Genomic DNA, 26,688 nt, shown 5'->3' on the forward strand with positions numbered 1-26,688 from the left:
GAGTGTTTTCATGAATAATATATTCATCAGGTGATATGACACCAACTCACATTATTTAGAGAGCAACTTTATCTCTCGCAAGGGAAATTGCTATTTTGGTCAGTAGCTTTGCTTGAATTTCCCCAAAGACGTGTTTCAATAAAATTTCAGTGGTTCATTTATGACAAGCATTTTGATTAAACCGTTTTTTTATTTTTTATTATTATCTTACCCCCCAAATATTAATAAGCTTTATTGCTTCCCCTGGTACAACATGCCATTTCAGACCAAATGCTATCACATGCACAACAACATCAAAACCATAATTCCACATGATCCATTCATATTTGAGTCACATCCACGGTTGTTAGCGAGTGCTTTGACTCTAACATGACAGGAGGTTAATGGAGAAGGAGGAATACTTGACATTTGAAGTCACTGTCATTTTAGCACACACGTTTACCTGAGCATTTGCCAGCTTATTAATTACCAGCACTGTAATTAACTTTTTGCCATACGCAACCACAGAATCACAGTAACAGGAAACAGGATAGGCATTTATTATACATGCTGCTATTTGGGAAAAGAGCAAGTACAAGTCTGTACAAAGCCTATACAATAACTCATTACATGACAAATGAACAAAAAAGAGAAGTTGTGAACTTTGTTACTAAATCATCATGGACTAAATTATAATGATGGTCAAAGATTGCATATATATGGACATGTTCAGGGAATTGGGCTACTGAAAATATAATATTTGAATGCAGCTCTGCTCAAATGAACGCAATGACTTCAATAATTCTGCTGAACGAGATTTAATGATCCAATCACTGGAACAAAAATATATCCAGCAGAATTATTTGTTTGGTCACTGAGCAAAACAACAGTAATATTCCTAAATGAATTATTGTTGTTAAATGTATCATTTGAGTGAATGATTCAATGACTCACTCATAAAATACAGTCCTTTTGGAAATTCTTGAATTAATCAGTTGAACGAATTGGTTCAGTGAATGATTTCAATGAGTTCAATGACTCAATTATAAAGAGTCACTTGTTTCCTTCCTGAATAGCCCGGTCCCAAATGAATTAATGTTTTTGAACTAATCAGTTGAGTGTAGAGAGTCAATGACTCACTCATAAAGACCGTCACTTGTCAGCACCAACTGACATAATGTAATTTGCAAAATTAATAATTGAAATATATATATTATGATGCAAAGATTGTCTGAAACGTATACATGTACATTTTCATTCTGTAGGCTAATCTTAATGTGTGAAATTATATTCTGTTCTTATATTACCATTTAAGCCATGGCAGCATTTTCTTATGAAGTTATCATCCAATGGCCAGTTTTTTCTAGCATTTGTCACTTGGCAAATGTTCATTTTAAACTCTTCATGCAGCAACACTCCAACTTCAGCAAAAATATACATCACAGCTATTTACTTTCCTTTTTACAGACTTTAAAGGTGAATTACAGACCTTTACATTTAGTGCTGCTCTTGTAAAGGTCAGACAGAAGAATTTCACTCTTCGATGTGACCTGTCAAGTAGCCATTAGCTGACCTTTTAATAGGTGACCTCATCAGTATGCAGATGAATGACCTCAAAGCAACTAACTCAAAGCTTGAGGAGACAGGCTCAACATAAAGACACTCCTCTCCTAAAAAAGTCTAAAGAGGTCAAAATTCAACACATTCAGACTTCTTCTGTACAGGAGGCTTCTGTAAAACACAAGGCACTAAGGTTGTGTAAACCAAGAGATCAGTCAGTCTATGACGCACCAAAACCCATGGCATGCAGGAATAAGAGACAGTGGGAGATCTATCATTCAGCATGACAAGGAGAATGCAAAACCAAAACTGGAAAATAAGATTCCAGTGGGGTTCCAATGATTTGTAAGGAAATTCACACAATTGTATTAGATAATTACATTTGAAATGGTTCTGAAATATGAAATGGTTTTCAGTTATGTGGAATAGATTCATAGCTCCGTAATGTGATCAAATGCTTGATATGAGAGGTTTAATGTGATCTAACATGAGGTATAAATTAATGCTTCAAAGCATTCAAGGCTTATTTATCTCTGTCTGCATCAAGAGCTTTTTGAGGGCCTTAACACTATGGTTTTATACTAAAACTGCTGTAAAATCTGATGTAATTGTTATTTATGGTGGCTATTGCGATATAATCTTTTCTATCTTATAAAATGGCATATTAAAAAAAGCACATTGCTAACTAGATACCATTGCCGCCAGAATTATACAGTTTTTTCAAGGAAATTATATAGGATTGAAAATTTCAAAAGCAGAGTGTGAAGTGTTTTTTTAAGTTAATAATATTATGCATGCACATCTCAGATTAAGGTGTCTGTTTATCAAACAAAAGGTGAATGTCTCAAGGATAATGATTAACCATTAAGTAAAACATGAGTTGGTATGCTGTCTTCTCAGTCATGCATAAAATATCAATATTCATATTTTTTGACAGAAAATGCTATAATTGCATCTATTTCATATATGCATAAATATTGATTATTGGCATTACTTTGTCACCTAGTAAAGGATAAAAAATATAAGGAAGTTAAGGGATGTCAATTTACAAAATGTCCCATGATCGATATTAGCCTTTACTGCAGTGGCATTGAGCCAACAGCATGATGTGCAAATGCTCCTCAAAACCCTATGTTCCTCGCCAAATGAATGAGAAGGGTTTTTAATCTAAATTAAGACTAAAAAGAGTCTATGTGATTGATAATTTATTAAATGACATATTTAATAATCAAATATAACGACAACGTGTCACCAACACCGCCTCAGATGTGTGCTTGTCAAAATGTAGGCTATACTCTTGTTGTGGACGCGCTCTTCCTGGAATAACGTGCCGAAAATGGCACAACGATTTATTAAAATAGTGTTGTCATAAATTTTATGACAGTCCCAATCATAGTTATCATTAGTCTTGCATTGCTGTTTGAGCTGCATATGCTGAAGCGCTGAATGAACATGGTAAACTGGAGCACTTTGCTAACGTGTTATTGAACTCAAAAAACACATCCTATGAGATTTATCAGATAGGCTATATACAAAATAAACAATATATTACATATTATATCTCCACAAAACAATAGGCTGCGAATGCACACGCAAACTTATAGGCTGCGCCTGAAACTAGGCATGCTGTCTTGTTGCCTCGCGCTGCCCTATCAGACAATGACTTTGCAGGCAGCGTTTGCACATGAAGGTATGATTTGATTTCGGACAGACTTCTGAGGCAGCGTAACGGTTTAATGGTCTACAACAAAACAGAGAGAGCTTTGGTGAAAACTAAGTGAATATTTAATTTTACAATAGTAATTTCTCGCTAGAAATGACATCATAAGTGGAAATCCTTGATCAAAAATGTACATTTACACATAAACTGATGACTAGGCGCAACTTTCAGTTGCTTTCGGTGCCTTCTTTATTATTCTAGCTCAACTGTCACAGAATGGAAAGCAAAGAAGGCACAGAAATGGAAAGACGTCGAAGGATACATCTATGTTGCCTCAACAGTCAGGTGAAGGTATCTCAGGAGACAGGAAGTGAAACTAACATTGCATTCGGACGTGCCTTAATACCTTCCAACCTTGGAATGCATCCCCCTAAGGCAGCATTTATCAGTTTTCGGATGCAGCCATAGTCATGATGAAGCTGTAACTCTAGCTGTAAAATGGTCTCAAACATAACTCGCTCATTTTGTATCTGCTACATGTTTTGCAGTTGAGCAGCACGCATGCGCATGCATATGCTTTATCGACTAATCAAAGTTGTATCGATTAAATGTATTATTGACAATCAATGCTCTTAAAGGGTTTTTGTTGAATGTTCTGCTAGTTCAGGTTGTGTGACTACATATAAAAAAGTAAGGGGTTTTTTTTCTGTATGATTCCCATTTATATTTGAATGTGACTGTAAATGAATCATACTCTGGGTCATTCTGAATGGGACAAATCAACCAAATTGGTTTAACCAGGGCTCGACATTAAGCCTTTTCATGCGCTTCAAATTTGTCATTCACTTGTACGAGTAAAAAAGTTGCTTGTCCGGTAAAAAAAAAAGTTGGGTAAATATAATTTATTCTGAAGCACACACATATATATATATGAATACTTTTAATTAGAATAATAAGACCCTATATTTGGCTGTTACCATAGGTAGGGCTGATCAAATTAAATAATTTACACTGAAAAATCCACTTGTCACTGACAACGGACACGCGTTAATGTCTAGCCCTGGTTTAACCAATGGTGTTTGACCAAAGGACTATTTGTTCTGCAAAACCTTTTTCATAAGGCACTTGTGGGTTTTTGTTTAAAGCATGTTTTTTTCTGAATATATCTAAATTAAATATTGTATCTTTAGCCTTTAGCCATATTTAGCCTTTAATCTGAGTCAATCAGTTTCACAAATATTGCTGGAAACTGTAAATGTTATGATTCATTTTTATAATGCCATTGTGCTAATAGCCAGAGGTGGTTTATTTGTATATTCTGGGTTTATTCCAAAATTATAATTTCCAGCGATACTAAGATTTAACCAAAGTGTGATTTGATTATTATGTAGAATCATGTCTTATCGGATTTGTCCATTCATGATCTGGCTTTCACCTGAACGATGTGCCCTATCAGTGCCCTCTCGAATGAGTTCTTTTCCTCCACTGGGTTTCTTCCTCAGCTGTCCAAAAGAAATCCATCAACTTGAGCTTTGACGGATAGAAATAATTGTTGCCTAGCAACACTGGTTTGAGATTTGTGAATGCCAATGCGGCTTTACTGTTCATTCATTACAACATGGGAATGAAAGAGGTTAACCATTAATTTTAGGCACAGTTCGGGCAGAAACATCTGCTCAATCTCCCATCCTACAGTATATTATATGCACACTGGATGTTTGGAGCACACTGGTGTTGCATGGCACACAGTAAAATAATCCACAGAGTATGTTTGCTGCTTAATTCCCCCAACCATAATGGCACAGGCTTGCTTTAAAAATGCAGTGACAATTGCTTGAGGCACATTAAGCTAATTTCTGATAATTTTATATGCTAAAGCAATTTTTTCTTTGATTCAGCAAATAATATATCTCGGTTTCATGGGTTGAGCACACCTGGACTGTTCCCAGGGTCTATTTGTTAATCATGTGATAACTGACTTTCATTCAGTTCATTACTGAACTTACTCTACCTGAAAGCAGCACAGCTAGTATAATACATCATATATAAGTTCCTTGAAGTGCAATTGATCATACATCCATTGATGTTGGTGTCTGGTCCAGGTATATATATTTTTACAGGTTACCGTTAAAATGACCTTAAAGGTCAATAGTCACACACATGTCTCTTTTCACAGCAGCACTCCAAAGTAACTTTGAATAGTGAAAAGAAGCCTTAGGGTGAAGACAGTATGGATAGTATCAAGTCTATAAGTTTGAATGGCACTTTTTCACTCGGCTAACAAAAGCTAATCAGAGACAGCAAGCCAATGTCCGCCTGAGCAAGCCATTATTATATGGGACTCACATTGTTGCTCTTGTGATAGCAGTGCAGTGATTGCCACACCATTTAAGGTTCTCTTTTTCATAAGCATGAGATCATTGCTATAAACTGTTCTTTAGATATTCTTAGAATTTCCTTTAAAAATAGCCTGTTATTAATGTGATGTATTTAAGAAATATTGATACTTAAATCTCAAATAGCCCCAAAGTACCACTATAAATTAGAATTATTTATTAAGAATGAGATAAGTTAAGAGATAGGTTATCACAAACATGAGAGAATTATGAGAATACATTTTGTCTTAAGCCCTATTCGGAAGCGACCAGTTTTCTAAAAGTGGTTTGAATTACGATTCTTATCACCTGATGTCTGTGATTTCATGTTCAGATTCGGATGGGACTAACATCTTTTTGTTTATTACTAAGGTGGGAGTGTGTGTTTACTAGACGTGGGCATTACAGAAGGTCATCTGCTGTGCTTACGTGCATTATGCTGTACGTTTTTTAATTGCTTTCTTATTGATATTACTTTAATGTAATATCAAAATTAGGGCTGGGAAAAGATTAATCGCGATTAATCGCATCCAAAATAAAAGTTTGTGTTTACATAATATATTTGTGTGCACTGTGTTAATTATTTTGTATATATATATATATATATATATATATATATATACACACACATGCATGTATATACTTAAGACATATTTGCATGTATATACTGTATATATTTATTTATAATTTATATTATATATAAATATAATTTTTTTATATATAAATATAATTTTTTTCTTATATGTATACATGCATGTGTGTGTATTTATATATACAAAATAATTATACACAGTGCACACACATATATTGTGTAAAAACAAACTTTTATTTTGGATGCGATTAATCTCGATTAATCTTTTCCCAGCCCTAATCAAAATCCTTTTTACATTTAAGTTTAGAAGTGGCTGTTTATAATAAACCCACATAAGTGAGCATAGAGATCTAGACAAGTATCTTACCTACTGATATTAGAGATTGATACTGATACTGATACAGAGATTCCGCGATTTGGCACTATTTATTAATTTTATTGTTTTCATCAGATACCATCCATAATAAAATGAAATGAAAGCATGTGAAAGATTGGTGGTCAAAGGGTAGCTCGGGTTGGTCAAAAAAACACATGAGAAGCGTTAGAATAATACAATATTGGCAATCACAGGCCTTCACATTCGGACGGGATTAGATTTCTCAGAGATACGTTGAGTTTGACTGAAAAACAATTTACCCTGGATTTTTTACTTGAGGTTGTGTGAGAAAAACACAGACATTCATTCAGATTCAGACAGAATTAAAATAACAAAGTATTCTCTATCATACATTTCTCTAACGACCTCCATGAAAACTAGTCCCGTCCGAATGGGGCTTTAGAGGAATAATTGACCCAAAAGTGAAAATTCAGTCAAAATTTAGCCCCTTGTTATTCCAAACTTTTATGCCTTTTTTTCTTTTCTTTTTTTCTGTAAAACACGCAAAAAATAGTTTTGGACCCCATTGACTTTCACAGTATTGAAAAAATGGCATGAAACATTCTTCAAAATATCTTATTTTGTATTCCACTGAAGAAATAGAAGTCATAAAAGTCACGGCATGAGGGTGAGTAAATGATGACTTTTCATTCATTCATGATGAGTTTTCATTTTTGGGTCAACTATCCCTTTTAAAATCCCTTAACATTTTCTGAGAATGCTATTATATGTATTTTGTATAGTTGAATTTAATAAGCTGCATTATACGCTGCTTAAAAAAATTAAGGGGACATTTAAATCACACACTGTATCTTGATGAATTAACTATTTTATTTGAAATCTTCACTTACGAATTTCACATATTGTGCAATTCGTTAAAAACCAAATGGTATAAAAATGGTCACAGTAGAAGCCAAAATCATCAACAAATTGAGAGCTGGATTCAAAATCAAAGTAAAAACTTAAATTACAGGCTGATCCAACAAATATGTATGGCCTCCAAATGCCATTTGGGCATGTTCCTGATGAGAGGGTGGATGGTGTCCTGGGGGATGTACTTCCAGACCGGGATCAGGGCATCAGTGAGCTCCTGGACAGTCTGTGGTGTTACTTGGCAGCTTCGGAAGCTCAGATTTATAATGTCCCAGGGGTTTGGGGAACGTAAGGGCCAGTCAATGGCATCAATGCCTTCGTCTAAAATCTGGCCAAATAAGACGGGGTGTTGTCATGCACCAGGAGGAACCCAGGGCCCACTGTGCCAGTGTAAGGTCTGACAATCGCTCTGAGGATTTCATCCCAGTACCTAACAGTCTGTGAAGTTTGTTTGAGAAGGCCCAAGTCGGCAGAGCGGAGGCGTCGGGAGGGGAAAATATTCCTCCCCAGACCATCACTGACCCACTATCAAACCGGTCTCGCTGGATGATGTTGCAGTCAGCATAACGTTCCCCACGGCATCTCAAGACTTTCGCGTCTGTCACGTGTTCAGTGTGAACCTGCTCTCATCTGTGTAGTGAACGGAGTGCTAATGGCAGACCTTCCAATTCCGGGAGAAACTACAAAAAACTCCTTGTCGGCATGTATGGATGTGCCATCCTGGAGGATCTGGATTGTACAAACTGATTGGAGTGCAGGTACTGCCTAATGCTAAAAGTAGTGACAAGGACCCTAACAAAAAAGACACATCAGTCAGTAAGGATAAAGAAAGAGTAGTTGTTTGTGGCCACCACCTGCAAAACCATTCCCTTTTTGGGGGTGGTCTTGTTGTTTTTCCAGTGCACCCGTTTCATTTGCACCAAAGCAGGTGAAATTGACACATACTCGTATGCTTCCCAACTGGACATAATATGTCAATATTATTGATATCCATTAAGTTTAATTGAATTTGTGTTGTACCGTGATGATTAAGTGTTGCCTTATTTTTTGTGCAGTGTAGTAAGAAAACAGGCAGAGATAACACTAATTATTCAGTAAGTTTGTGAGTGAGATTTTGTGTCTTTATGAGTGCATGCAGTACATGTTTAAATATGTGCAACTATCCCTTTAATAAACCCGAAAATATCAACACTGACAAAGGTTTCTGAAAAAGTTGTTTTAGTTGAGGGTTTTTAGTGTACATACCAATGACAATCGAGCCATTTTATTTTTATTGTGAGATGTTACAAAGGTCAATCCAATGCAAACTTTTACTAACAATATCATTCAAACAGCTACAGACAGGCAGAAGGTTCACACACACTTGATAGGACGGAGATTGGACCAAGACTGACTGAATAGAATGCAACTAAATACAAACACTGATGAAACACTGATTAACAGAACACAGGTGACATAGATGAGGTAACAGGTGAGACAGAACTAATGAGGGTTACCATGGAAACAAATGAGTGGCAGGAAAACAGAACAAAGGAAGACATGTGACTAAAGAAAATACAAACAAACACTGACACGTGACACTGAGAAGTTCTTCAGTCTATCTGCATGACTTAAATTTGTATGTTTTGTATTTTTGATAGAAAAACATAAGGCCAACAATAATTTAATTTGAGCGGAAACTGCACTTCCAGTCACATATAATTGAATGTTAAGTTTGACTAGCTAGACATGGAGAGTTGACAATTTGTGAGCGCTTATGTCACTGCGGTATGTTTTTGTTTTGTTTGGACTGAGAAACTGTACAAGCCTCAAGCAACTGGTTTCTCTGTCTATTGTTCTGTGTTCCACTATGTGGCCTGTGGAAGTTTAAAACATTGATTTTCATAATTTGTCTCATTTGCAGTAGCAAACAGACTTTTTCCGATGTTCATGTTTGCTGAAAATTTTAGAAAACAGGCTGTTCATGAAATGTGTTTATCCTTGTAAAATTTGAAAAAGGATTATTGACAGCATGCCAAACAGATGCACACAGATCGTCCTTATGTTCTATAGACATGCATTGAATGAGCACCTATAAGCTGCAATTCATTTGTATTCCAGACTCTTTGTATTCCAGTATAGGTTATGATGTTATACAATGCAGCATCCTAAAATAGAAGTGGAGTGTACGGTTATCTCCACTGTCAAGTGTTGACATAAGTGCATGAGGCTGAACTGGGCTGTAGCTGTTTACTCTAATCAGCCCTGTCCTGCTAAGCTCTTTTGTTGACTCTTGTGTCAAGAGACCTTTGGTTGAGATTAACGTTCCCTCATTCTCACCACATCCAACTCAGGGCTAATGCTGGACTCATTTGTTTGTGTCTTTTTGGCTCCAGGCACACAAGCCAATGAGTTTGGATGCAGAAACCAGGTTGCCAATTGTAACCAACCATTTAGACGGTGTGAATCAAATGTGGTAAAAGTATATATATATATATATAATACCAGTCAGAAGTTTGGGATAATTAAGATGTTTTAAAATGTTTTTTAGAAGCCTCTTATGCTCACCAACGCTTTTGATTTTTTTTATCAAAAATACAATAAAAAGGAAAAAATGTATTTAGGCTAATTGAAGCCATGCGGTGAAATTCCTTTTATGCAACAGTTTTCTGGAAAAATCAAATAAATACATAAATAAACAGGGGGAAAATGTGCAATTAATATATATTAACTTATATTATACTTATATATTGCTTCAACTGAAAATAAACCCCACACAAACTTGTCAAAATGCCTGTTTTGGTGAGTATCTTCGAAAGCAGATATTTTTAAATGAAGGTATTGAACTTAAAGAGTTGGGAGAAATCGGATTTGTGTCAGGTCTTAAAGTGACAGCAGCCTAATAAACCTGCTGTATCATTAATGTTAATCAAAGAACAAAACACGGAGTAACACTCATTGCTCTTGACTGAACAACTTTCGTAGCTTAATGAGTATTCATTTATATTTAATTTATATAGTGAAGATAATGTATGATTGTTCCAGTTCTGTAGATTGTTCCATTTTCTTACATGTCTACAGTAAGACCTATACCTGAACATTTTAAACCACATTTTATTTCATTTTTGTCTTTGTTCTATTGCTTTATATGTGGTATCAGTTGTAATTTGTTCAATTGTTCTTATTTTATTAATGACTGTTTACTTGACTTTAGTTTTAGTTTAACTTTATTAGTTTGGCTAGTTTTGTTTTGGAATTGAGGCTTTTTTTAATTAGAATTGGTAATTATGTACTTCTATGTAAAATGTAGGTGACAAACTTATTGATTAAAACACAAAGTTACATGGATCAAAAACAGCAAAAATAATACATTTTACTAATTTGTTCCCCATAAATTGAAGAAAAAAAATGGACAGCAGTAGCATTAACAAAAGATGATATATATATATATATATATATATATATATATATATATATATATATATATATATATATATAGCATATATTGTAGATTTTGTATAAATTGTAACTAAAACTATACCTCCACCACCCATCCCCACTGTTTTTGGTATCAGGTAGAGTAAAGGGCATTAATATGTGCTTTACTCATGCATAAACAGCCAATATGCTAGTAATATGCATGCTAAATAGCAATTACTTAATAGTGAATTAAAAATGTATTCCTGTTAAAGCTGAATTTTCAGCGTCATTACTCCAGTCTTCAGTGTGCGGTAAGAAATGCTCTAATGTTTGTTAGTGCTCTTTAATGTATTGCCCCTCATAAATCACTTTGTATATTACCCACTTCTGGAGTGATGATTTATTGTAATTGGTGGGCAGGAGGGAACGGTAATAAATGTCTAGCCAGGCTCTTCCTCTAGAGCTTCTACGTCCATCTTCTGGCTGAGCATCTGCCCTGCGTCAGAGGCTCCATGAACTTGACAGCTTAGCGTGGGTCAGGGAGGCTTCTGCAATGGAATGGGCCTAAAAGGTGTTTTGACCTGGACACTCAAGCATAAACAACTTTACAGCTTGGCTGTTTTTTTCCATCACTGCGTAATCTGTGACAAAAAACAATATCCAGGGAATGATTTAAAGGAAATGAGCGGAAATCCAATTTGATTGGATTTTATGTCGCAGGATTGTTGTAGAAATGTTTATTGAAATAAACATTAGCATTATATCTGAGTGTTCAATCAGATTTAGAGGATGTTAAACCATAAAAATTAAATCAAGAGGCATTTCCCAAATAGCTATTACTTTATTTTAAACAACAACTGTACAAAATACAAATACAAAACATGTTTTAAAACAGCAAGAACGGCAATTTAAACACAAAACAAATGTTACCACTATACACATTTTTTTGCTTACATCACAACAGCTGTACATTTCCTCAAGTGTTCACTGATTATGAGAAAAAAATATTTTAGTTGTTAGGTTAAAATTTCACATTACAATCCATGTTCACGCAGGTATTTTACAGCAACCAACTACTGAAAACTACAGAGAGCTGAAACTTTTTTTTTTTCAAGGTATTGAAACAAGGTACTTTATTATTGCACTTTACAATAAGGTCACATTTGTTAACATTAGTTAATTTATTAACTAACATGAACTAACAATGAGCCATACATTTGTTACAGTATTTAATTATTTATCTTCGTTAATGTTAGTTCAAAGTGCATTAACTAGTGTTAACAAATACAACTTTTGATTTTTATAATGGATTAGTAAATGTTAAAATTAACATTATGTAAGATTATTAAATGCTGGATAAATATGGTTTATTCTTTGTTCATGTTAACTAAATTTGTTAACTAATGAAACCTTATTGTAAAGTGTTACCTATAAAATAAATATTACCTTCCCTTAATTATACCACAAAGATGCAAATGATACAGATATAAACATCTAAAATGACAAATTATTTTAATCTCCTCCATAATTTTGCAGTGTACTATCTGCAAAAATTGGGCTCTGCTAGGAAATCAATGCCACTGTGAGAAAACAGCCTCAGCTGATGATACTATTCACAATATATGTGACAAAAGCAACAGACGCATGTTTATTCTGGTTTTAGACTGATAAATGTGGGAAGTGGGTGTCAATCGTGGTTTGCTGAAATGCTAAAGTTCAGGACTTGAATCTGCAACACCCTTAAATCTAGTGTCAGGGTTTGGTGTAAAATGTTGATTTGAGACTCGGGCCATTTTATACTCCTTGAGCAGAAATTGGGCAGGATACATTTGAGTCACAATTGTAAAACTGAGCTTACAATTGAAACTGAGAAGTAATCAACTGTCCATTTTTTCAGAGTGCAGTATCAATTTGACACCCGTTCTTGGAACAAGTTTTCCAGAGGGATGATTTGGCAGTGATGCATGCGGTTGTTGCCACAGTGACCACAGTTGTAGTACCAAATAATTCACCCCTTAGCTCACACACTCAATCACCTCCAAATCTACCATCACCCTTTCATGTTCAATCAACCATTAAATTGTCTGTCCATGATTGCTTTAGGAGCATTACGGCACCTGCACAGGACTGGAATAGGGCCTATTTTGGTCTTCAGCCAACATTCTCTAGTTTGGAAACTTATGAATAAATCTGCTTTGTTTCAAATCTGCAAATTAAAGTCTGTGATTGTCAAAATGCTTTTTTCATGTGGCCACCACTCCAGGCTATGCTGAGGCACTGTGAGACTGCTGACACTGCAAATTAAGCAACCTAATCGACACAAACCAACGAAGAGCTAAGCACTTGCCAATGTACCTTTACAAGCTAGTGAGGACTCTTTAAATGACAGCCTCTTCCTCTCGGGCAGGAGCTCTTCGGCGGCTCCGCGAATGTCGTCTAGCTCTGTGGTGTAGTGGTCTGGGCTTTCTCCGTTGGAGCTCTCCTTGATGACGCTGTACGTGAGGGCCACGCTGTAAGTGGGGGGCTTCTCGGAGCGCTGGGGCCCGCAATGGCACAGTTTTTGGAAGGCGGCGCGAAACTTCTGCGACATGGCATTGTAGATGATAGGGTTGATGGCGCTGTTCATGTAAATGCAGAGACGGCAGAACAGAAGGAACCAGGTGTCCAGATAGGCGTCCTTGAGGAAGGAGTTGACCACCACCAGCGTCCGATAGGGCATCCACAGCAAAGCAAAGAGAATCACCACCACTGCCAGCATCTTTGTCACCTACAGCAGACAGCATGACAGATGTTTTTAGTTATGTATGTAACTCTCTGATCCCTCACAATTGCATTTTTTTAAACCAAAATCCTCTTTCCAAATCCTAATCCTACCCTAACCCTACATGTAGTTGCTTAATATTACTCAGTACTTAGGCTACATATATAATCACACTGTAACAATGACACCTTAAAATAAAGTGTAACCTATATTAGCTATATTATATTTATTAAAAGCCTCGACAGTGTTGAAGTGAAACATGGGTTTTGCAGTTATTGTGTAGCTACCATTAATAACTTTACAAAATGTATGTTGCTCCTTTTTTCAATGCAACTAATTAACATGTAAGATCAAAGTGTGAATGTCTGCGAAAATGGGTGACATGTTAACTAACAGGATACCTGTTTTCTAATTCAAATATGCTCATTTTAATTTATCACTCAATCTTAGCCTTTTGCAACAGTATAAACATGATTATCACGGTACAGCTGTTGTATTGTTTGCCTGATTGTTGCCAAATGTGTTAACACACCATAACATGTCATGGTTCATTTATGAAAAACACATTTGTACAGCCTGAGCAAATTCATAGCATAAAGACTGATTTTATAAAGGTCATAAGATGCTCTTTTTCCCTCCATGTTGGACAACCAGGCAAAGGGCCCTAGGGCAACACAAAAACAACACAAGTGCAGTCGTTCCGAGTTCATCAGATGGCGCCTGACTTCATTGTGCGTTTGGACCTTCACCTGCTCGAGGCTATGTGAGCCGTCACAAAACATCGTTTTTTTTGTTTTTTTTTTAAATATCTGGCAAACGCCTGATGTGTTCTGGTTCGGGATCACAAATGTTTCCTGCCCATTTCATTCCTGCACACCGATACCGAATCAACCTGCGCAACCTGCGTAGTCCGTTTCCCCAAAAAAAGAATCGTATGCAACAACTCTTTAGTGTGAATCAAGTATTCCGAATCTCGAAAGAATTGCTCTAATGAGTCGGTTCTTTTAAAACACACATCGCGACCAGAGCCGTTATATTGCCAAATTAATCGAGAAAAATCTCGAACGAATTCTGATCGCTTGACGCAAAATTGCTTAAGTGCATTTATAAAACCGTCTTTGAAAAGTCTTTAAACAACATTTTTGCAAGAATTGTATTACATGTATTTCAGATTTGTTGTCACCCTAGATGTAGTAAGAAATGCATTTATAACCGGTCCCATTCCCGTCACACATTCATGTATTTATTTATGTAGGCTAGGCCTATTCACTAATTTAAAAACAATCTTCTAATCCTAGGCTACTCTAAATCGTAGCTAATCTTTATTATCTAAATGGAACAGTCAAACTCCAATTAACATTCCAAACCAGTGAATGCTGCTATAGTAGCCTAACTTCTATACCGCAGGCTCCCCATGCGCACAATTACGCACAAAGTTAAGCGTTAAAATCAGCACTTTACCTGTCTCCGAGAAGCAGCAGTCGTGCTGCTGGAGGAACTCCTGGAGTTCCCATGCACGGACGACTGCTTTTTCCAGTTTCTTCGACTTTCCTTTGGATCCAACGGCAATGGGTTGAGGAAAAGAATTCTTGCGATAAATCCGTATAAAACAGTGGCCAGCAAAAGAGGGATAACGTAGAACACCGCATAGTCTGTGAAATATATTGGCAAATACATGTTTCTGGATACTTTGTATGCGCATGTCACGAGGACAGCGTTGTCATAAACAACTTCTGTCGTGTCGGAAAGATAAAACCACATAACGCAATAGAGGGATGTTAAAACCCAAACGAGAACAATGATCTTCTTGGCTCTGGAGAGGGTGCACATAAACTGTGCTTTTATCGGGTGGCAAATGGCAATGTAGCGCTCAATGGTGAAGGCTGTGATGGAGCAGGATGAGGCGTTGATACCCAGGTACTGAAAATAAGTGATGGAGAGGCACCCGGCGTATCCGTACACCCAATGGCCGCCGAACAGAATCTCGGTGATGTTGGGCAGCCCCGCTGCCGTCAGGACCATGAGATCGGCAACTGCCAGACTCACCAAGTAACAGTTAGTTGGGGTGCGCATGTGCTTGGTCGTTAAGACCACAAGAATGACCATAATGTTGCCAACAATTCCAACTCCACAAATAAGGATCACTAATAAGATGCTCGCGACCTTGTATTCGACAGTATAATCAGTCCATATCGAAGTAGTGTTGTTGTTCAACTTGAATATAGTGTCGTTATCCATGCTCCACTAATGTTTGTTTCCTTTTTTCCCCGCAGAAATCACTTTTCAGCTCCCCAGGACGCGCGCAAAAAGGTCATGTTTCAGTATTCCAGAGAAAGAAAATTCAGTAAAGTTAAAATGTCCGTTTTAAATATACTTCTGGGGGGAAAAACACGCTCCAGTCACAGCAGGCTTTAGACCTCAGAGATGAAAATGAATGCAGTTTCGTTTGGTGCGAAGCCAAGAATGTGTCCGTGGTAATTTGTGTGATATATAAAAATCCAGTCCCTAGTGTGCATAACTGCAGAGAGCTGACAGAGGTGTTGCACCGCCCAGGGCTGAACAGGCTGATATGGTCTGAGACCGTGGTAACCCTAATACGCGACCGAGAGCGTCAGTAAGGGCAGGTTGTGCAGTGCGTAATGCCGAAGCAAGCAAGAGAGGAAGTGTCTTTTCAATTATGGGTGTCTCGCCTAAACTGTCCCCCAAAAGCCCCATTTCACGTTCTAATTAAAATGTTCCTCTGCAATATGGTGTTTGTTTAAAAGTCAGTTTACTTTGGTTATATCAGAACTGATAGTGCTTGCTTTTACGCAGTTTGTTTCAAGGGGTATGATAAGGTTACAGATTGATCCAAGCCCAGGAAGGCTGGCCAAGTTTGATTTCACCTGCAAAATGCAGGTTTACACCCATGAGAGCCATTACTGACACAGTATATTGATGCACAGGTCTTAAAGGGCTAAACAGTCCTCTGTGTATTTATGAGAGGAAAATCACTGGGATTAATCTATGGGTTATTGTGCCTTGAGCTATGATGTATAACATATTACAGTTGTTATTTGACATACTCCGACTTTTTTTGTACAAACAGGTCAACTGAAATCGTTTTTGAGGAAGTGGAAAAAAGCTATAGCTTTATCTGTGCAGACCGTTTAGCTTTGCTAACATTCAAGTTAGCATGAAACAGAAGTTGCGATAGTCTTTTCTTCCGTATTGTGATGTATATCCGAGTGAGGCAGCTTTTTGTAAAATAAAAAAAATGTGGGGCGCGAGTTACAGTATATTTTGTCCATCGGGAATTGATTAGATTGTTGTTTGCTATTGGTTGATCTCATGTGATTGACAGCTTTGTCCCGCTCTTTCTCCAGTAAACACGTCATCAGAGAAAAGGAGATGAAATTGCAAGTGGGAGGGGAAGATATTTTAATTAAAGATTACGGGGCACATGAACTTTGTAAAAAAAAAAAAAGAAAAAAAGAAGAATGCTCTATCATGACAACTCTCGGAGTGTTTGGCATGGTAATGGCTTTGACAAGTTTGATATGTTTGGTCTGGTTGGAATAGATCTGCTAGGCTGCTGCTGTTGGTCATTGCTGCTGCTGCTGCTGCTGCAGAGTAAGCACAGGACTTGCTACTGACAATACATGCATGACACTGCTGTGAGCAAGTAAGACATGCTGCTGCTGTACAATATAGCATACATGAATTAACCCTAGCAGATCCATACAGGTGGAGAAGGTGGAGGGTTTCTGAAAGCGCACTGCAACTGCTACAGCCAGTGTTGCCAGATTGCAAATGTCCAATTATCGTACCAGAAGTTCAAAATCATCGTATTTTGAAGAAAATTATCGTACACAACGTAAACGTCCACAATACAGCTATTTATCCCAACATGTAGGATGGATTGTTTGGAGGGGGGTTCCGTTTTGTTTGGGGGGGGGGGGGGGGGGGGGGGGGGGGGTTGTAGTGTTGACGTGCGGGCCAGGCGATACCGTGTGGTGCCTGTGTGTGTGTGTGTATACGTGCTTGCGTGCAGGCAGGTGAGCCTGCGAAATGATTCTGGGTCAGAGAGAGGCGCGGTAGGATGTGTGTTCGGATGAACGACTGAAAAAAAAAATTTTTTCATTATTGATCGTACATCGTACAGAGGTCAGAATTATCGTACAAATACGATAATTATCGTACATCTGGCAACATGGCTACAGCAAATGCTGACTAAGTATTTGAAGGTTGAGCAGCGAGTTCATTGGCTACTGATACAGAAGGAACCAATCAGCTGTGCCCATAGAGAATGATGTGATTGCAAATAGATTGAGTTAAGAACTTGACAGCCTGCGCCATATAGAGTTTCATTACAGAACTTTGTACATATGCACAGATAAATAAATTAAAATGAATGCAATATTCCATAATAAAATAATTGTTAGCTTTGATTTTTATGGTGAATTTAAGCAGTTCATCAAGGTCCAATTGTTTTTTTTTTTATGTTTGATTGAGGCACTTTAGTATATATACTTAGATTAGAATTATTTATTAATGTGTTGTTAAATCTTTATCAAAAGCATGACAGTATCATTCATGTCACAAAAAATAATTAAATCATTTTTGACAGCTTTTGTGCTCTCTCGAGACTTGACACAAATTGCTTTATATTCTTGAGAAGAGTATACAACGGAACTTTACAGCTGTCAAATCCTCTGGATTTATCAGGGTTTCTTTATTTATTTATAGGCTACATTTTGCATCATGAAATCTATTGCTGACAGTAAGTGCTAAAAGTCATTTCTCTTTTTCCATTTTGCGAAGGTCAGGTCTATTTGTAGAGTTTATGACTCTGAGGGTGTGATATCTGATCGCCATAAAGACATTATCCATTATGGCCACCTTAAAAAATATCAACATTTCAGTAGGGCCTTTAATGGTTCTAGACCTTTGGAAGTGTATACACAAGGCTAGAAAAAAGGAAGCAAGATGTGACAAATTTCATGATTTATTATTTGTTTTAAAGTTATAGATAGATAATGCTGGGTCTGAACAATAGTTTGGCAACCATAAATTATCTTCATATAGGTGATCACCCATTACCTTATATAAATGTTTGACTTTTCATATTCTGATTTGTATGATTAGTGTTGCACTGCCATCTAGTGGACATTTTGATTGAGCACACAAATAGTCCCCAACAGTTTTTTTTTTTTTTTTACTTTCTTTACTCTCGTGATTCATTAAGAGAAATGTAAAGCAAGTAAAACCGATTATTATTCAACATTTCATTATTAGGAGCATATTATAATGCTTAAACCCCCTTTAACAGATTAGTTATTTTTCCTCAACTGAAAATGCTGTTTCCTGTAACATAACAAGAATCAAGATACACATTTTGGAAGATTTTTACATTGTATTTTGATTTGAATCCCATAACAACTACTAACCACTTTATCTCAACTCAACTCAAACTATGACCTATAAAAAATACTAAGATGAATAAAATCTGGAAGCTATTGTTTGGCAAATCTCTACTTAAGAAATAGACAAAGGAGACCATAATGCATTGATCAAAGTTAACTTCCTGTAATGGTTCATCACCCAACTTCTAGAAAGACTGTGAGGGATCTAAGAGATAATCAAGCTGAGAAGCAAGAGTTTATGAATATGGGAGCGTGACAAGCATTCATAAAGACAAGGCTGTGATTTCATTGTTTGTCATGGAAATGCAATGAATAATTCATCATCTCCTGGACTGTATGATTCATTCGTTCTCTAATTGAAATTGATTTCAGCAAACTTTCGAATTTAAAACACAAAGATGTTGTTCTGCTTTTAATCAAATTCAATGCCAGCAAACCACTCCAAGCTTGGCAGTCGACATCTCAAAGGAATAAATAACATTTCTGGCTGCGACTCAGGACTATCTCATTTTTTGAATGACAAGAGCTCGTTTCTACATCTCACCTTATAATAATATTAATAATAAACTTTATTTTATATAGCGCCTTTAAAAAGTATCTCAAAGCGCTTCACAAGAATAGAAACATAATAAAACATACAATTAAACAAACAACCTTGCATGTCTCCCATCCGAAAGCCGTGGACACAATGAGGTGAAACATAGTCTTTCCGTGTGTTCTTGTTATTGGCTTGAAAGAGAGCCAGTTCATTTTAGAAAAATGAGATTGTGTGGTAGTTGGTGGTGACAGCATCAACCAATCAAAACTTTTTAATCAAATTAAATGTATTACAATACCTTGTTCAAGGACAATGGTGCTACTTCTTTGTCCATGATTTAAGTACAGTTTAGATTCTCAACTCTTATATTACAAAAACTTTTTGTCAGTTATAAATATGGGATAGTGTAAGTTGTGTTTTTATGATTTTACATGGACAGGGATGAGCTCATATTATGATAATAAAAAAATAAAAAAAATGAGTCCATCTCTTGCTTTCAGCACTTTGCTCCCTCTCCACATGCCCTAAAATGTATATCTTAAATGTATTTAAGAGGCTTAAGAGTTTAGATGGGTCTTTGTCAGAGTAATATTCCTGTCCTTAAAGAGCTTACAGATATACACCTCCTTAAGCGAGGCTTTTTCAGAATAGCATACTACCATATTCTTTATTGCTGCGGTATATAATACTGTGCTCACTGTTTCTGTATGCACAGACTTGCCCCACAATACAATGTGCTTTCAACTTGATTTTCAATTTGCGGGATGAATGAACCGGTATATCAGCGATTTCTCTTTGACTTTAATTTTTAATGACTAATTTAGTCACCTGACTGCAAAATGTTGTCATTTTTTAATGCAAAATTGCTAAATAACAAGATGTTAATAGAAGACCACCTGCTGAGTTGTTTCATAATTATTATATTTATATTTATAATTATTATATTATTATTAATAATATAAATATATTTATTAATATATAATATTTTGGATTAGATTTTATTTTTAGATTTCATTTTAATTTTAGTTCAAGCTTTCATAATTTTGTTATGTGCTTTCATAAATTTGCTATGTAATTTTTACTGTTTACATATATATTAGCTTCAGTTTATATTTTCTTTTGGTTTAAGTTTATCTAATATTTATACATCATTTTATTTCAGCTTTATTTCAATTAATGAACACAATTTAAAAGGTTTAGTGTTAGTTAATAATTACAACACTGGAGGTACTGTGACAATAGCATACTTCTGCACTGTATTCATTAAGTACTATTCTATTCTAAACATAGCCTGATATGCTCAACTCCTGGATCGGATAACATGTGACCTTGTATCACATGACATGTGACGTGTAGCTCTGTGGGCAGCACTGATTTCAGTCTTCACTCAGTTCTCAGGACCAAGGACAGCTCCTTCCTTCCCTACCAACTCGGATTTGCTTACCTTGTCTGTATTTTTCACAAAGACACATAGAGGCCAATAAAGATCTAAGTGTCCTCCAGCATTACAAAATTACCCACAATGCCGGGTATAACTTTTTTTCAGCAACTGGCCAAACTAAAAAGTTAGTTCTGTCATAGAGTGTGTATTGTCTATACATGCAATACACAAGCTTTTAAAAGTTTGGGTCAGTAAGATTTATTTTTAAAGAAATTACTACTTTTATTCAGTAAGGATGCATCACGTTGATCAAATGTATATAAAAGTAAAGACTTTTACATTGCTACCAGAAAAAAACTATTTCAAATAAATTCTATTCATTTGAACTTTCTATTAATCAAAGTAATAATGGTTTCAGAACAGGACAGTGCTGATAATAATAATAATTGTTTCTTGAGCATGAAATCAGCATAGGAGAATGATTTCTGAAGGTTCGTGTGACATTGAAGATTGGAGTAATGATGCTAAAAATTCAGCTTTGCCATGCCTAAATTACATTTGAAAATATATTAAAATAAATAGTTATTTTAAATTTAATGATATTTCACAATATAATATATACAGATTTTACTGTAATTTTGATCTGATTTAAATACTAATACTAATAATTCACAATATTACTGTCTTTATTTTTGATAAAATAAATGTAGCCTTGTTTAGCATAAGAGACTTAAGATAAAATATTTCCAACCTCAAAAACTGTACAGTGTGTGTCGTCATAATAGTCATCTGAAATTTCACAATCAATCCAAAGATTTGTGTTCGCATAACATGCACACCTGGACTATATACAGTAGGTCAACAGGTACACAGGTCAATTTATATTCCAAGTTAATTTCTTCTTGAGGCTGAAGGGAGTGATGATACTAACCTCAGTGGCAGAGACTGTCAGACAAGCGCCCTCACCTGGTTTCACACTCTTGGTTCTGAGAAACACACTGCCTTGCAGGTTCCTAAAACAAAGAACCAAACTTTACACTTGTTTGTTCTGTTCCACTCTAAAATTTCATTCTCATATGATTTTTCAGTTAATAAACGATCCCTCGATTTTATTTATGGCTTTTAAACCTTTCATTTTGCCTTTATTTAATAGAGATGCAAGAGCAAAGCTATGTGACTGCAGGTTTGTAGCTGCTGTGTGATGTTATTTAGCAGCTGTCTACGTGTCAGTCTGTGCCTGTGTAATCACCTAGTCCAAACAACATGAGGATAGACTGACGAGCCACAGCATGCTTCTGTATTCCAAGGTGACTGTTGATACCCAAGGCTCTGAAACTCAATTTTGTCCTTGGCAATGCATGCCGGATTGGCTCAGCTGGCCGCTGACGGTATGGAAATCTCAGAGGGGTGTGCAGCAAATAAGCTGTGCATCCTTCTGAGACTTCCGTCCTGTTGAAAATAGTCCAAACTGACTGTAGCATACAGCTACTCCACCTATGTTCATAACGCCAGCAGTGACAGATGGGAATTCATGAATGTGCACCTTGTACTCCCTGAGCTGTGCCTCCACCAGCCTGGGACATTAATCTCTGGCTGAGTAAGCCCAACTTCTCTGCAGACTCATCTGTTAAATAGGAACTTGCCTGGCCTTGATCCGAATGCATCCCTTGTATTGGTGAACACAATAGCACGTATCTGTTGAAATAAAATTGATTGTTTGTTGTCAAGGGGAGGAAAACTGCTGATTAGGGGTTATTTCTGACTAGGCCTTGAGAATGTTTGAAATAGCCTAAATCTCAACATGATGTGTAGGCTACATATTATGTAAATGTATTGTTATAAGGTCATTTAGAAGAATATGAGCTGATATGCACTGGTTGTGGCAGACTATATAGAATACAAATAGATTACATAAACCTTGCTCAAATTGACCAGTAATCTTTCAAGCTTTTAAAGGACCACAGAACAGATGGTGTAGAATAGGTGTGGTTTAGCACAGCCGCTGGCTCTTACTGGTCGTAGTAGAAAATGTCTCCAGGCTGTAGTTTCCACTGTTTGGTGATAATTACTTTTCGCTTCCGAGAACCTGATTTCCCATGGTTCCAAAACAATTTTAAACCTCTTATGATTTACTTGACACCGCAAGAGTGATGCAAAACTGCGAGGCAGTTACCGGAAGAAAATTTACGAATCTTACTATGGCGAAGACTTGTTTTTTAATATTCATAACCGGTTTGGAACATTAGCAAGGGAACGTCGGCAGCACCTAATTGAAATTCAACAGCCAAGCATGGGACGTCAGCACCATCTTATTTATATTCATACTCAAACATTTCCCAATTGGAAGATTACTGAGAAACGTCACTCTACATAATGAATATTCATGAGAGGTCCTTTGCCATAGTAGAATCAGTAACTTCGCTATGAAGAGCTCAGTTCATCTTTAAAACGGAGCGTGGGAGGGAGAACGGCGGAAAGCAGAAGCCGGGAGGCCAAAATGTTCATCAGACGAGAAGGTATTAACAAATAACAATTGATTATAGCAAACAAACAATGTGTTTTATTTGCTTCTAACGTTAAATATAGCGAGATGCGAAATGTGTCCTGTTTGTGTCGCTTTCTCTATGGGATAGGCTATTGTGACCCATTGATGAGTGTAACGATGCACCCTGATGGACACGTGCCAAAACTACTGTATATGTCCGTTTTAGATCGATGTTTATTGCGTAAACAGTGTAACGTTTTAGCTATTGCAGATGTGATGATTTGTTGATGACTTTATTTCGACTAGCATGTAGGCTATAGACCAATAATCAGTTTGACACATTTTTATACTGATATTCGCACTTTTACAGTTATGTTTTTCTTTAATAATTCTGAAGATGAAAATGTATTTAGATAGATTTCAAAACAAATTTGCATACATTAAATGACAAATTAAAATAATATAAATATTGGTTATTAGGCTACATGTAAAAGTAGCCTATCTGTTCTGATATCGCTCGTAAAAAAAAAGATCATGACATCGATCTGTGAAGTGCCTATATCCCCATCGGCCGTTAAGTCGTGCGTTTAAAAGGGACTTATAGCTTATCTTGGGTTTTATACGGATTGCTTTGCTAATTGGATATCGAAGCAGTAGGACTAATCAGTAACTTTAATCGTCTTTCATTAAAGAGACGAAGGATTTCGTTCAAATACAGTCATTAACTGTTGCTAACCCATTGTAGTGTAGGCTACATAAATGGGTTAGAGCAGTAAATAGCACCCATGAGTCACAGTTGTGAGCATAAGTGAGGTGTGTTACAAAAATGCTTGTCACATCGTAGGTGATGATAGTTATATAGTTTGTCAAGAGTAAATATGAATTTTAACTGTATGAACCAAAGGTAAAATACATGCCATGTGCAATATTAAACTGTTATTATAAAAATATTCTTAATGTTGTTTATAGTAGTATGCTATTTAGTTATCATTGTTTTAAAAGTTGAAATATAACAAAAAAATTGTTCTTCATATTGGCTATCAGCCATTTTAAATGTACAAATAACTGGTATTATTTGGAAAAAAAATATTGGCAGAGAAAATATAAATATTCTCTCACTAGGATAGATTTTGTGAATTGATTTCTCATTTGAATTATTGTAATTTGCGTTTACAGGTATAGTGTGGATGACTTCATGCAGCAGGAAATCAGAGTGATCCGTAGGAGTGGATCTGATGGCCTCGGTGGAGTTACTCTACATAGATAATAGACGGGCAAGACCCGATCCCCCTGGGGTACTGGATTGGTCTTCTAGCCCTCTTCATGTTCACAGGCTAAACAGTTCGGTGGAAGAAGCTGCTCCCACTGTGAAGGTGCCTGCCTGTGAAGGACAGTGTAATTCAGCACCAAGGACGGCTCCTCTCAGAGGACAACATGGCCAACACCGCCATCATCCCGCAGAGAAGGTCAGGGTGTGCTGCGACGAAGAGCTGGAGACCTCGTTCACCTACATTGATGAAAACGTCAATCTCCGGTTGGCCACCCCGGACACGAGCGAGAAAAGTGCTCGACGTGCATCTTCGCTCCATGACTCCTCCAGCGAAATCCGTCCCGAGGGCCTCCAGGAGTTGTCGCTGATGTCTGACTTCGATCTCAGCTCAGAGAGTTCGGGGAAATCCATGGATTACGGGTTCATCAGCGCAGTCACGTTCCTCATCACCGGGATCTCTCTGGTGATCATATCGTACACGGTCCCTCATGATGTCAGAGTGAACCCCGACAATGTCTCCGCACGCGAAATGGAAAGACTGGAGAACGAGAGCGCCAGGATAGGAGCGCACTTGGACAGGTGTGTCATCGCAGGCCTTTGCCTTCTCACTTTAGGCGGAGTGGTGTTGTCCACTCTGCTAATGATTTCCATATGGAAGGGTGAGATGTACAGAAGGAAAGCCTTTGCTTATTCCAAGCACTCCGCAAAGCTCTACGGGTCGATTAATTTAAGAACAAGATCGAGCCCCAGTCGCTCATCTCCACCACATAGTTTGGTCGAGGAGGAGAATGGCAATGCCATTAGTTGACTCTTTTCTCCAGTTCTCCATTCATCTCTATTGGACTGCCAACATAACGTTGACCTTTCCAGCATGGCCAAAAGAGCTTGTTTTTTTTTTTTACCTTGAATCAGTGACAGTTGCTTACTGATGCAGAAAAACCTAGTATCACGTAACAAATTTCTCAGGCTCCAGGAATATACAGCATGATAACATTTGTCATAAAGCAAGTTACTTTTTGTATAAACAGACCAAACTTCAGGTTGTGTGGCAGCAAGTTAAATTAAGTTTCTGATAGTATTCAAACCCTTAATCTCCAAGCTGAAAATGTGAGAACTAAAGCTGATTTAGCTAAGAAAGTAGTCCGGTTGTACAGAATCCTGCTGCTAATACTGACAATCCCACTGCCTCTTTCGTACTCTTTCAGAAAACTGAAATATTTCACTTGATCCATTTCATCATGGTATGTAGAGTGATCGAGTGCTACAGTCTCTGGTTTGGAGCACTTCAGTGCATTTAGATCCTCAAAAAGCATTGTCCTTTGCAGCACTTCTAAAATGTATTTTTGGGATGTTTTTGCCATTATTTTCTCACATTGTCCTTGTTAGTTCATGTGTGGAACGAGCCATGCAGAAATCGAACACCCCCAACCCCCGCCCACCCCGACACTAAAATATTTTATAAATATTTAATGGAGGAAGCTGCCACACAATGATTTGCCATCTTTTGGAAATTTAAATCCATCTCTCTGAGAGAGCAAAGCATAACTACTGTATCTTCACTGACTCAATATACACAGCTGAACCTATAGTATTGACACAATTGAGAAAAAAATCTTCTGTGCTCACAAGATTTATCTTAAGAATTACAAAATACAATCTATTTATCTCTATCAGTGCCTACTCTGATGATAACTGACAGTTCATAAAACTCATAACTGACTCACTCTGGTATGAAAATAAAATATTATTCTTGATTTTGTGTTTCATTGCTTGTGATAAATCCTTAGTATGTATCTATTTGATAGCAATAAGCGTGACCACTTCACCTGAATTAATAATCATGAGTTGGCTGTCTGACTCTGAACTGGTTTTGTGCATCTTTCTAGGGTTGCATTGCATCATAACGAAAAAAATAAAAATAATTGTCGGTCTCCAAAACATTAGCTGGTCATAAGTTGCATTAGGCCTTTTCCTGCAAATATTTTAGCTTTAAACTCATTATATAAACTTCAGTGTCTTAAACCAGTGTAGATG

At 36.8% G+C, this 26,688-nt stretch overlaps 2 protein-coding genes across 2 annotated transcripts; one reads left to right on the forward strand and one right to left on the reverse strand.

Moving 5' to 3' along the window:
* Positions 1–12,529: 12,529 nt before the first annotated feature.
* On the reverse strand, positions 12,530–17,180 carry trhra (thyrotropin-releasing hormone receptor a). The gene is made up of 2 exons (XM_077215026.1): positions 15,037–17,180; positions 12,530–13,581 (listed from the first exon to the last, which is right to left on the reverse strand). The coding sequence occupies exons 1-2, from the start codon at positions 15,811–15,813 to the stop codon at positions 13,150–13,152; spliced, it is 1,209 nt and encodes a 402-aa protein (XP_077071141.1). The 5' UTR covers positions 15,814–17,180; the 3' UTR covers positions 12,530–13,149.
* A 5,730-nt stretch (positions 17,181–22,910) lies between these two features.
* On the forward strand, positions 22,911–26,408 carry tmem74 (transmembrane protein 74). Its single transcript, XM_077215027.1, has 2 exons — positions 22,911–23,415; positions 24,561–26,408. Exon 2 carries the CDS (start codon positions 24,620–24,622, stop codon positions 25,460–25,462), a length of 843 nt encoding a protein of 280 aa, XP_077071142.1. The 5' UTR covers positions 22,911–23,415; positions 24,561–24,619; the 3' UTR covers positions 25,463–26,408.
* Positions 26,409–26,688: the final 280 nt, after the last annotated feature.

The sequence above is a fragment of the Siphateles boraxobius genome, unplaced genomic scaffold, assembly GCF_051911475.1.
Source record: "Siphateles boraxobius isolate OS27281-9 unplaced genomic scaffold, OSU_SipBor_1 68, whole genome shotgun sequence".
NCBI lineage: Eukaryota > Metazoa > Chordata > Actinopteri > Cypriniformes > Leuciscidae > Siphateles > Siphateles boraxobius.